Genomic DNA, 13,255 nt, shown 5'->3' with positions numbered 1-13,255 from the left:
CTGAGGATACAGTGCATTACCGAGGATACAGTGCATTACTGAGGATACAGTGCATTACTGAGGATACAGTGCATTACCGAGGATACAGTGCATTACTGAGGATACAGTGCATTACTGAGGATACAGTGCATTACTGAGGATACAGTGCATTACTGAGGATACAGTGCATTACTGAGGATACAGTGCATTACTGAGGATACAGTGCATTACTGAGGATACAGTGCATTACCGAGGATACAGCGCATTACTGAGGATACAGTGCATTACTGAGGGATGTGTAGCTTGGCCTACATCAATGGCTGAAAGTCTGTATTTGATTTGACTATTTGATTTGATTTAACCAGGAGAATCTCTGAAGGTTCTCTTGACCTTTTGAGTGGTGTAAATGTCAGGGGAAATTAGTGACAGAGAGAAAGACTGTGGTGGATGTCATCATGTCCTTTCAGACTTAACCACTAGGCACCTCAAACTCAACTCTGGACCTAGAAGCCAGTTCCACTGTTTTCCCCCATAGTTCCCCTCTAATCAGGGACTGATTTAGACCTGGGACACCAGGTGGGTGAAATTAATGATCAGGTAGAACAGAAAACCAGCAGACTCCGGACCTGTATGGATTCTCACACAGGTGTCTAGTGGTGGTAGTCTGGTGGTGGTGGTGGTAGTCTGGTGGTGGTGGTAGTCTGGTGGTGGTGGTCTGGTGGTGGTGGTAGTCTGGTGGTGGTCTGGTGGTGGTGGTAGTCTGGTGGTGGTGGTAGTCTGGTGGTGGTAGTCTGGTGGTGGTAGTTTGGTGGTGGTGGTAGTCTGGTGGTGGTGGTAGTCTGGTGGTGGTAGTCTGGTGGTGGTGGTAGTCTGGTGGTGGTAGTCTGGTGGTGGTGGTGGTAGTCTGGTGGTGGTGGTAGTCTGGTGGTGGTGGTGGTCTGGTGGTCTGGTGGTGGTGGTAGTCTGGTGGTGGTGGTAGTCTGGTGGTGGTAGTCTGGTGGTGGTGGTAGTCTGGTGGTGGTGGTAGTCTGGTGGTGGTGGTGGTGGTAGTCTGGTGGTGGTGGTAGTCTGGTGGTGGTGGTAGTCTGGTGGTGGTGGTAGTCTGGTGGTGGTGGAAGTCTGGTGGTGGTAGTCTGGTGGTGGTGGTGGTCTGGTGGTCTGGTGGTGGTGGTAGTCTGGTGGTGGTGGTGGTAGTCTGGTGGTGGTGGTGGTAGTCTGGTGGTGGTGGTGGTAGTCTGGTGGTGGTGGTAGTCTGGTGGTGGTGGTAGTCTGGTGGTGGTGGTGGTAGTCTGGTGGTGGTGGTGGTAGTCTGGTGGTGGTGGTAGTCTGGTGGTGGTGGTGGTAGTCTGGTGGTGGTGGTGGTCTGGTGGTGGTGGTAGTCTGGTGGTAGTGGTAGTCTGGTGGTAGTGGTAGTCTGGTGGTGGTGGTAGTCTGGTGGTGGTAGTCTGGTGGTGGTAGTCTGGTGGTGGTGGTGGTAGTCTGGTGGTGGTGGTAGTCTGGTGGTGGTGGTAGTCTGGTGGTGGTGGTAGTCTGGTGGTGGTGGTAGTCTGTTGGTAGTGGTAGTCTGGTGGTGGTAGTCTGGTGGTGGTGGTAGTCTGGTGGTGGTGGTAGTCTGGTGGTGGTGGTAGTCTGGTGGTGGTGGTAGTCTGTTGGTAGTGGTAGTCTGGTGGTAGTGGTAGTCTGGTGGTGGTAGTCTGGTGGTGGTGGTAGTCTGGTGGTGGTGGTAGTCTGGTGGTGGTGGTGGTAGTCTGGTGGTGGTAGTCTGGTGGTGGTGGTAGTCTGGTGGTGGTGGTAGTCTGGTGGTAGTGGTAGTCTGGTGGTGGTAGTCTGGTGGTGGTGGTAGTCTGGTGGTGGTGGTAGTCTGGTGGTGGTGGTAGTCTGGTGGTGGTGGTGGTAGTCTGGTGGTGGTGGTAGTCTGGTGGTGGTGGTAGTCTGGTGGTGGTGGTAGTCTGGTGGTGGTGGAAGTCTGGTGGTGGTAGTCTGGTGGTGGTGGTGGTCTGGTGGTCTGGTGGTGGTGGTAGTCTGGTGGTGGTGGTGGTAGTCTGGTGGTGGTGGTGGTAGTCTGGTGGTGGTGGTGGTAGTCTGGTGGTGGTGGTGGTAGTCTGGTGGTGGTGGTAGTCTGGTGGTGGTGGTGGTAGTCTGGTGGTGGTGGTAGTCTGTTGGTAGTGGTAGTCTGGTGGTAGTGGTAGTCTGGTGGTGGTAGTCTGGTGGTGGTGGTAGTCTGGTGGTGGTGGTAGTCTGGTGGTGGTGGTGGTAGTCTGGTGGTGGTAGTCTGGTGGTGGTGGTAGTCTGGTGGTGGTGGTAGTCTGGTGGTAGTGGTAGTCTGGTGGTGGTAGTCTGGTGGTGGTGGTAGTCTGGTGGTGGTGGTAGTCTGGTGGTGGTGGTAGTCTGGTGGTGGTGGTGGTAGTCTGGTGGTGGTGGTAGTCTGGTGGTGGTGGTAGTCTGGTGGTGGTGGTAGTCTGGTGGTAGTGGTAGTCTGGTGGTAGTGGTAGTCTGGTGGTGGTAGTCTGGTGGTGGTGGTAGTCTGGTGGTGGTGGTGGTGGTAGTCTGGTGGTGGTGGTAGTCTGGTGGTAGTGGTAGTCTGGTGGTGGTCTATTGTCTTAGTCTGGCAGAATATGTATGGGTCCTCCACTCATGAGACAATGCTGGTAATGCTCCTAAAATATATATTATATCTATCTCTATATCTATTGTATCTATCTCTTTATCTATTGTATCTATCTCTATATCTATGGGTGCAGTGGTGTGGTGGTGAGATGGCCTGAAGGTGGTATGGGGGTGCCACGGTGGTCTAATGTCTCAGTCTGGCAGGATGCGTATGGGTCCTCCACTCAGCACATGATGCTGGTCCCAGTCCCTGTCCTCCTGTTCTTCCTCAGTCCTCCACAGTTCCCGACGCAGACGCCCTCTACAGCCCTGAGAACAGCGGGAGTCTCCTGCCCCACACACCAACACACGGCAGTGCAGGAACACCTCCTGTTGATACACACGTAGATACACATGTAGATATGCACACAGATCAGACACACACATACTGAACTGGCCAGCTGGCTCCCAGTCTGTTCTTACTGACCTGGTTGTCCTTGCCGACGAACTTGAAGACAGGAACCTGGTAGTGTTTGGATAGTTGGTCTTTAGCAGAGTACTGACGCACCATTTCATCTGAGATACACCTAAACACACACACACATTATAGGGTTAGAGAGGCAGATAGAAGAAGAATCAGGGGAGGAGGGGGAGAGGGGAGGAGGGAGAGGGGAGGAGGGATGGGGGGGCAGAGAAGAGGAGAAGGGGAGGAGGGAGATAGGGGAGGAGGGAGATAGGGAGATAGGGGAGGAGGGCAGATAAGAGGAGAAGGGGAGGAGGGAGAGAGGGGAGGAGGGAGAGAACAGGAGGAGGGGAGGAGAGAGAGAGGAGGGGAGGTGAGGAGAGAACAGGAGAAGAGGAGAAGGAGGGGAGGTGAGGAGAGAACAGGAGGAGGGAAAGGAGGGGAGGCGAGGAGAGAACAGGAGAAGAGGAGAAGGAGGGGAGGTGAGGAGAGAACAGGAGAAGAGGAGGAGGGGGGCACAAGGAGGGCATAGGAGGAGATGATAGTTATGCTGACAATCCATACTGTTTTAACAAGCTACTCCATCTTAACACAATACCCACTGATCCATACTGTTTTAACAAGCTACTCCATCTTAACACAATACCCACTGATCGACACACTGTTTTAACAAGCTACTCCATCTTAACACAATACCTACTGATCCATACACTGTTTTAACAAGCTACTCCATCTTAACACAATACCCACTGATCGACACACTGTTTTAACAAGCTACTCCATCTTAACACAATACCTACTGATCCATACACTGTTTTAACAAGCTACTCCATCTTAACACAATACCCACTGATCGACACACTGTTTTAACAAGCTACTCCATCTTAACACAATACCTACTGATCCATACACTGTTTTAACAAGCTACTCCATCTTAACACAATACCCACTGATCCATACACTGTTTTAACAAGCTACTCCATCTTAACACAATACCTACTGATCCATACACTGTTTTAACAAGCTATTCCATCTTAACACAATACCTACTGATCCATACACTGTTTTAACAAGCTACTCCATCTTAACACAATACCCACTGATCCATACACTGTTTTAACAAGCTACTCCATCTTAATACAATACCTACTGATCCATACACTGTTTTAACAAGCTACTCCATCTTAACACAATACCCACTGATCCATACACTGTTTTAACAAGCTACTCCATCTTAACACAATACCCACTGATCCATACACTGTTTTAACAAGCTACTCCATCTTAACACAATACCCACTGATCCATACACTGTTTTAACAAGCTACTCCATCTTAACACAATACCCACTGATCCATACACTGTTTTAACAAGCTACTCCATCTTAACACAATACCCACTGATCCATACACTGTTTTCACAAGCTACTCCATCTTAACACAATACCCACTGATCGCCACACTGTTTTAACAAGCTACTCCATCTTAACACAATACCCACTGATCCATACACTGTTTTAACAAGCTACTCCATCTTAACACAATACCCACTGATCCATACACTGTTTTAACAAGCTGCTTCATCACTGTTAGCTATAGCTGCCTTTAGGCTTCAGGCTGCCAAATGACACCCCATAGGGCCCTGGTCAAAAGTAATGCTATTCATTGACTACAGCTCAGCATTCAACACCATAGTGCCCTCTAAGCTCATCACTAAGCTAAGGATCCTGGGACTAAACACCTCCCTCTGCAACTGGATCCTGGACTTCCTGACGGGCCGCCCCCAGGTGGTAAGGGTAGGTAACAACACATCTGCCACACTGATCCTCAACACGGGGGCCCCTCAGGGGTGCGTGCTCAGTCCCTTCCTGTACTCTCTGTTTACCCATGACTGCATGGCCAGGCACGACTCCAACACCATCATTAAGTTTGCCGACGACACAACAGTGGTAGGCCTGATCACCGACAACGATGAGACAGCCTCTAGGGAGGAGGTCAGAGACCTGGCCGTGTGGTGCCAGGACAACAACCTCTCCCTCAACGTGACCAAGACAAAGGAGATGATTGTGGACTACAGGAAAAAAAAAGAGGACTGAGCACGCCCCCATTCTCATCGATGGGGCTGTAGTGGAACAGGTTGAGAGCTTCAAGTTCCTTGGTGTCCACATCACCAACGAACGATCATGGTCCAAACACACCAAGACAGTCGTGAAGAGGGCACGACAAAGCCTATTCCCCCTCAGGAGACTGAAAAGATTTGGCATGGGTCCTCAGATCCTCAAAAAATTCTACAGCTGCACCATCGAGAGCATCCTGACTGGTTGCATCACCGCCTGGTATGGCAACTGCTTGGCCTCCGACCGCAAGGCACTACAGAGGGTAGTGCGTTCGGCCCAGTACATCACTGGGGCCAAGCTTCCTGCCATCCAGGACCTCTATACCAGGCGGTGTCAGAGGAAGGCCCTCAAAATTGTCAAAGACTCCAGCCACCCTAGTCATAGACTGTTCTCTCTGCTACCGCACGGCAAGCGGTACCGGAGTGCCAAGTCTAGGTCCAAAAGACTTCTCAACAGCTTCTACCCCCAAGCCATAAGACTCCTGAACAGCTAATCATGGCTACCCGGACTATTTGCACTGCCCCCCCACCCCATCCTTTTTACGCTGCTGCTACTCTGTTAATTATTTATGCATAGTCACTTTAACTCTACCCACATGTACATATTACCTCAACTACCTCAACTAGCCGGTGCCCCCGAACATTGACTCTGCAACGGTACCCCCCTGTATATATAGCCTCCCTACTGTCACTTTATTTTACTTCTGCTCTTTTTTCTCTCAACACTTTTTTTGTTGTTGTTTTATTTTTACTTTTTTGTAAAAAATAAATGCACTGTTGGTTAAGGGCTGTAAGTAAGCATTTCACTGTAATGTCTGCACCTGTTGTATTCGGCGCATGTGACCAATAAAATTTGATTTGATTTGATTTGATAAGAGGTATAGGGCACCATTTGGGGACTCTTTGTATTGTATCCTTATTGGGAAATCATGGAAATGGAAATAGCTAGTGAGTGTGACCTCATTTTGTTAGTCGACCATGATCTTCTCTTAACAGCTTCTGTCTAGGGTGCCATTTGAGGCACAGACTTTGTCTCTGTGAGAATTGTTTTGTTGGAAACATTATATATATATATATATATAGTCCTGATAGAGCAGGGGCTGTGTATCTGTCTCTGTCTGTCTATGGCCCTCTGTTGTAACCCAATGATGTTTTGTTTAATTTCTGTTGGCATAGTCGGCAGGATTGATCCATTGATTTCGGAATAAACACCACTTTCCCCACTCTCGTCCTCCCATCATACTGATAGAGTATACGATGTAAATGGTGGCATAGTACCCACCCATCTTTGATGAGGTAGTATTTGAGAGCCTGATCTGCCTTGGCGCTGGGGGTAGCAAAGCAGCTCTCCACCAGAGCTGCCAAACCCTCCACCTATAGTAAGTCGGGTACAAGTACAAGTAAAATTAGTACAATTAGTAAAGTGAGTCAAATTAGTAAAGTTAGTAAAAAAGTACAAGTAAAGTACAACATAACAAATTTGCCACATAAAAGTTGCTTATCGGAAAGCTTATCAAAAGCCTCACCCAAATCGAAATCTTAAATAGTCAAATAAACGCATTAGTCAACAAAGTAATGATCCACAAGTTAACTAGACTAACAAAAAAACAGAAGATATTTATTGATCCGTGATATGGAGAAAACAGAGATGTGGTTATTTGGGCTGTCACACTGGATGCATCACAAATGGCACCCTATTCCCTATATAGCGCACTATATAGAATCTTAGAAAAAAAAGGGGTTCTAAAGGGTTCTACCTGGAACCAAAAAAGGTTCCGGAAAGGGTTTTCCTATGGGGACAGCCGATGAACCCTTTTAGGTTCTAGATAGAACCTATTTGTAGGGCTTTGGTCAACGGTAGTGCACTATATAGGGAATAGGGTGCCATTCTCTGGTCAAAAGTAGTGCACTATATAGGGAATAGGGTGCCATTTGGGATTCAGCACCTTCTCCCTGGGTTCCACCCCGAAGAACAGTGAATCGTGTAGGCGTAGTTGGGGTGGAGTTCGGTAGGGCTCAGAGAATTCAGCACTCTTAAACAGCTCCAGAGAGAAGGGGAACAGGCCCTGGGAGTGACCTGCTAGCTCTAGGGCGGAGCTACGGAGACTGGCCTGGGATGGGAGAGAGAGAGAAATTAAATGACACCAACTTAATTTTAAAAATGCAATTTAAAGTCGCTCAAGCAACCTTTATAAATTACATTAGAACAAAATAGATAAAAACAAACAAATAAAAAGCAATAAAAGCAATAAAACATATAAACAAAAAGGACGTCTGATCTTGATTAACAATAAAATCGCTGATTAAAATACCAAGCTAAAAGGTGGTTTCCAAACATGATTTAAATGTTTGGCTGAAGGAAAACCAATTGTTTTATTCCATAGCATTTTGTACGTTGGACTTTTATTTTGCATGTTGGACTTTTATTTTGAAATAAACGAGTATAAGAGGAAGAACTAAAAGGAAGCATTCAATCACCCTCTTACCTGGTAACCATCGGAGACCTCGTAGTGTCGTGGAAACTCACAGGTGACAGGTAACAGCAGTTTGGAGGTCCTGACAATCATATCCCGGTTACTACCTGACCACGGTCCTGGGCTGGACTTAGGAAGACCTGTCACCAGGTTGGTACCCACTATCTTGTCATCTGTCACCTGGGATGGGAATCAATCAATCAACCAATCATGTACTCCTGAGGTGGTGATCTATTGCACCCTATACATGTATAACCACTATGATTACTATTTTGACCCTGCTATTAATCTATGAACGTTTGACAGTCTTGAAGAACGATCTGGCCTTAAATGGCCATGTGCTGGTCATCTATGAACGTTTGACAGTCTTGAAGAACGATCTGGCCTTAAATGGCCATGTGCTGGTCATCTATGAACGTTTGACAGTCTTGAAGAACGATCTGGCCTTAAATGGCCATGTGCTGGTCATCTATGAACGTTTGACAGTCTTGAAGAACGATCTGGCCTTAAATGGCCATGTGCTGGTCATCTATGAACATTTGAACATTTTGAAGAACGATCTGGCCTTAAATGGCCATGTGCTGGTCATATATGAACATTTGAACATTTTGAAGAACGATCTGGCCTTAAATGGCCATGTGCTGGTCATCTATGAACATTTGAATATTTTGAAGAACGATCTGGCCTAAATGGCTGTACTCTTCATTTCCACCGGCACAGCCAGAAGAGGACTGGCCACCCCTCGGATCCTGGTTCCTCTCTAGGTTTCTTCCTAGGTTCCTGCCTTTCTAGGGAGTTTTTCCTATCCACTGTGCTTCTACATCTACATTGCTTGCTCTTTGGGGTTTTAGGCTGGGTTTCTGTAAAGCACTTTGTGACAACTGCTGATGTAAAAAGGGCTTTATAAAATACATGTGATGGAATCAATGGGATGGAATCAACACCCGAATGTTTAAGGCCGTAAATCCATTCCGGGTTTACCTTAAGCCCCTCTTACTGCTAGTATTTCACTTCAGTAGTACTACACTACATGATGTCATGAAAACAATAAAATTAACTCTGTCTGTGGCCTCCGGGTATCGGTCAAAACTGATTCATCCAGAGTCGAAGGCGCCACAAAGAAGGTATTACCTCCACTATGGTGCCGCAGGTTTTGAGGCTGAAGCTGAACCTGTGTAAGGGCTAGGGTCTAGGCTAGGGTCTAGGGTGTAAGGGCTAGGGTGTAGGGGCTAGGGTTTAGGGGCTAGGGTCTAGGCTAGGGTCTAGGGTGTAAGGGCTAGGGTGTAAGGGCTAGGGTGTAGGGGCTAGGGTGTAAGGGCTAGGGTCTAGGCTAGGGTCTAGGGTGTAAGGGCTAGGGTGTAAGGGCTAGGGTGTAGGGGCTAGGGTGTAGGGGCTAGGGTGTAGGGGATAGGGTGTAGGGTGTAGGGGATAGGGTGTAAGGGCTAGGGTGTAGGGGTTAGGGTGTAGGGGCTAGGGTGTAAGGGCTAGGGTGTAGGGGCTAGGGTGTAAGGGCTAGGGTCTAGGCTAGGGTCTAGGGTGTAAGGGCTAGGGTGTAAGGGCTAGGGTGTAGGGGCTAGGGTGTAGGGGCTAGGGTGTAGGGGATAGGGTGTAGGGTGTAGGGGATAGGGTGTAAGGGCTAGGGTGTAGGGGTTAGGGTGTAGGGGCTAGGGTGTAAGGGCTAGGGTGTAGGGGCTAGGGTGTAGGGGCTAGGGTGTAGGGGCTAGGGTGTAGGGGATAGGGTGTAGGGTGTAGGGGATAGGGTGTAAGGGCTAGGGTGTAGGGGTTAGGGTGTAGGGGCTAGGGTCAAGGCTAGGGTTTAAGGGCTAGGGTGTAAGGGCTAGGGTGTAGGCGCTAGGGTGTAGGGGCTAGGGTACAGGCTAGGGGTTAGGGTGTAGGGGCTAGGGTCAAGGCTAGGGTGTAAGGGCTAGGGTGTAGGGGATAGGGTGTAGGGGCTAGGGTGTAGGCTAGGGTCAAGGCTAGGGTTTAGGGGCTAGGGTGTAGGGGCTAGGGTGTAAGGGCTAGGGTGTAAGGGCTAGGGTGTAAGGGCTAGGGTGTAAGGGCTAGGGTGTAGGGGCTAGGGTCTAGGGTGTAAGGGCTAGGGTGTAAGGGCTAGAGTGTAGGGGCTAGGGTGTAGGGGCTAGGGTGTAGGGGCTAGGGTGTAAGGGCTAGAGTGTAGGGGCTAGGGTGTAGGGGCTAGGGTGTAGGGGCTAGGGTGTAAGGGCTAGGGTGTAAGGGCTAGGGTGTAGGGGCTAGGGTGTAGGGGCTAGGGTGTAAGGGCTAGAGTGTAGGGGCTAGGGTGTAAGGGCTAGGGTGTAGGGGCTAGGGTGTAGGGGCTAGGGTGTAAGGGCTAGGGTGTAGGGGCTAGGGTGTAGGGGCTAGGGTGTAGGGGCTAGGGTGTAAGGGCTAGGGTGTAGGGGCTAGGGTGTAGGGGCTAGGGTGTAGGGGATAGGGTGTAGGGCTAGGGTGTAGGGGCTAGGGTGTAGGGGTTAGGGTGTAAGGGCTAGAGTGTAGGGGCTAGGGTGTAAGGGCTAGGGTGTAGGGGCTAGGGTGTAGGGGCTAGGGTGTAAGGGCTAGGGTGTAAGGGCTAGGGTGTAAGGGCTAGAGTGTAGGGGCTAGGGTGTAAGGGCTAGGGTGTAGGGGCTAGGGTGTAGGGCTAGGGTGTAGGGGCTAGGGTGTAGGGGCTAGGGTGTAAGGGCTAGGGTGTAAGGGCTAGGGTGTAGGGGTTAGGGTGTAAGGGCTAGGGTGTAAGGGCTAGGGTGTAGGGGCTAGGGTGTAGGGGCTAGGGTGTAGGGGTTAGGGTGTAGGCTAGGGTCAAGGCTAGGGTTTAGGGGCTAGGGTGTAAGGGCTAGGGTGTAGGGGCTAGGGTGTAGGGGATAGGGTGTAGGGGATAGGGTGTAGGGAATAGGGTGTAGGGCTAGGGTGTAGGGGCTAGGGTGTAGGGGCTAGGGTGTAGGGGCTATGGTGTAGGGGCTAGGGTGTAGGGGATAGGGTGTAGGGGATAGGGTGTAGGGGATAGGGTGTAGGGGTTAGGGTGTAGGGGATAGGGTGTAGGGGCTAGGGTGTAGGGGCTAGGGTGTAGGGGATAGTCCTACCTCCACTACTGTTCCACAGGTCTTGAGGCTGAAGCTGAGATTGATGTGTGTTCCGTTGGAGACGCCGCGGCACGAGGAGTTGGACAGGAAGAGTTCCAGACCCCCCACCAGGTCCCTGGGAACCGACACCTCAATGGAGCTGCTGCTACACTGCACCGGGACTGGACACATAAACATGAGTTGGACAGGAAGAGTTCCAGGCCCCTTCCTAGGTCCTGCTGCCACACTCCAGATGACCGTAAAGGTGAAGACTTTCACAATACAGTTACTAACTAACACTGCACAGGGACTGGAGGATACGACCAACCAACCAAACACACTACTACACACGTTTTGTCACTAATACACATGCAAATGCATACCCTGCCACCTCACACACACACTCTCTCGTCTCACCCTGGCATGTGCGTTTGTCGTCGCCCAGCTCCAGTCCTCGGGGACAGTGACAGTGATAAGACTCCTGTAGGACAGAGCAACCATGGCTACAGCCTCCATTGTTGTTGAAACACCCTGCTATCTCTACAGGGAGAGGGAGGAAGAGGAGGAGGAGGAGGAGGAGGACGAAGGAGAGGAGGAGGGGAGAAGGAGGTATAAAGGACAGGAAGGGGGAGGCGGGGGGGGGGGGGAGAAAATAACACTTTGGATGGAGTTTGCACTTTTGGAACTATTCCATTGGTTCCATTTTGTCAGGCAATCTCAATATAATGAAAGATAACGAATGCTATTTGAATCCAGGTTAGACACCCAGCTACTGGCCTTACTGTGTACCAGATATTACACACCGAGCATTATGGGTACTGTAGTACATTGTGCTACTGTACTTTTACACGCTCCCTCCTCCCTTCGCTCACTCACTCAGACACTCTCACCCACCCACCCACCCACAACACACCCACCCACCCACCCATCCACAACACACCCACCCACCCACAACACACCCACCCACCCACCCACCCACGGTGGTCTGACTCTACCTTTGCAGTTGCGTCCGTCCTCCTCCAGTACCCTGCCTGGTCCACACCCACACTGTCTGGACCCTTTCGTGTTCACACACACCTCCTTACAACCCCCGTTCCCCTTCTCGCACTCATTCACATCTGGAGAGGATTAAGTGAGCACACACACACACACACACACACAGACAGACATATACACACACACACACACACCAGTGAGGAGTGGACACAGAGAAAAAGGAGGGAGTGTTGAAAAGGGAGGAGGAGAGGAGGGAGAGAGGGAGAGAGGGAGAAAGAGAGAGAGAGAGAGGAGAGAGAGAGAGAGAGAGAGAGAGAGAGAGAGAGAGAGAAGAGAGAGAGAGAGAGAGAGAGAGAGAGAAGAGAGAGAGAGAGAGAGAGAGAGAGAGAGAGAGAGAGAGAGAGAGGGGGTAATTTATCAGAGCAGTAGGGAGAGTGATTTGGTTGATAGGGGGATAATATGATAATGACAGTTATCAAGCTTTCAGGGTTTTCATTGCACGCTTGTTACCCACCATTAGACAAGGATGTAGTGAAGTCTCCCTCCCTCCCGCCACCCACACACCCATCTCTGGCTGGCTGGCACACGTCTCCTCTCCTTCTCCCCTCCTCTCCATGTGAGTTAATGACTCAGCACATTCAGTCAACGGACCATCTCTCCATCTCTCTCTCCCTCCCTCCTCTCTCACCGAGACATGTCTCTTTGTCAGGTCTCAGTGTTGTTCCCCTCTCCTTCCTCCTCCCCTCCCCTCCCCCTTCCCTCTCTCTCCTCCCTCCCTCTCCCCCCTCCCTCTCTCTCTCCCCTCCCCCCTTTCTCTATCCCTCCCTCCCTCTCCCCCCTCCCTCTCTCTCTCCCCCTCCCCCCTTTCTCTCTCCTCTCTTCCCTCCCTCCCTCCCGCTCTCTCACCGAGACATGTCTGTCTATCCGGTCCCAGGGTCGTTCCAGCAGCACAGCGACAGTCCGACTCTGGACACTGAGGTCCCCTGCACTCCACCTCATCACATATGTCATAGAAATCTACAGGACAGACAGAACATATACAGGTAGAGGGTATATAGGTATATATATATATATATATATATCCCACATCTACACAGAGATAAGAAAAGAGAAACAAATAAACATTTGGCTACTTCCATTCCCTTCATGAGAGCTTCATACCACATTCATAGTTAATCACCCTGCTAAACAGAGACTGATAGGCAGACAGAAACACAGACTTACGTCCGCAGTAGACATGGAAGCAGACAGAAACACAGACTTACGTCCGCAGTAGACATGGAAGCAGACAGAAACACAGACTTACGTCCGCAGTAGACATGGAAGCAGACAGAAGGTCTGGGTAGACGGTAGACGTAGTATCCTCCTGTACAGGCCTTCACATCAACACTGGCATTCCACTGGCAACAGTTATTATTGAAGCTGGCACACACTGGCAAGGTCATGATACCATCCTGGGGCTAGGGGTGAGGGGAGAGGAGGATAGAGAGGGGAGGAGAGTGGAGGAGAGAGGGGAGGAGAGTGGAGGAGAGGGGGGGGAGGGGAGGGAGGAGAGAGGGAGGGGAGGGGGA

General features: G+C 50.3%; 1 protein-coding gene across 1 annotated transcript; it reads right to left on the bottom strand.

Annotated features, from left to right (window-relative positions):
* Nucleotides 1-2,514: 2,514 nt before the first annotated feature.
* Nucleotides 2,515-13,164, bottom strand: oit3 (oncoprotein induced transcript 3). Its single transcript, XM_084200478.1, has 10 exons — nt 12,991-13,164; nt 12,591-12,701; nt 11,684-11,806; nt 11,106-11,228; nt 10,710-10,870; nt 7,630-7,797; nt 7,090-7,254; nt 6,426-6,517; nt 3,053-3,152; nt 2,515-2,955 (listed from the first exon to the last, which is right to left on the bottom strand). Exons 1-10 carry the CDS (start codon nt 13,127-13,129, stop codon nt 2,779-2,781), a joined length of 1,359 nt encoding a protein of 452 aa, XP_084056604.1. The 5' UTR covers nt 13,130-13,164; the 3' UTR covers nt 2,515-2,778.
* Nucleotides 13,165-13,255: the final 91 nt, after the last annotated feature.

Source organism: Coregonus lavaretus, assembly GCF_964263955.1.
Source record: "Coregonus lavaretus genome assembly, contig: HAP1_SCAFFOLD_2168, whole genome shotgun sequence".
Classification (NCBI taxonomy): domain Eukaryota; kingdom Metazoa; phylum Chordata; class Actinopteri; order Salmoniformes; family Salmonidae; genus Coregonus; species Coregonus lavaretus.
The sequence above is the reverse complement of the archived record's forward strand: the minus strand, read 5'-3'. Positions and strand labels throughout refer to the sequence as shown.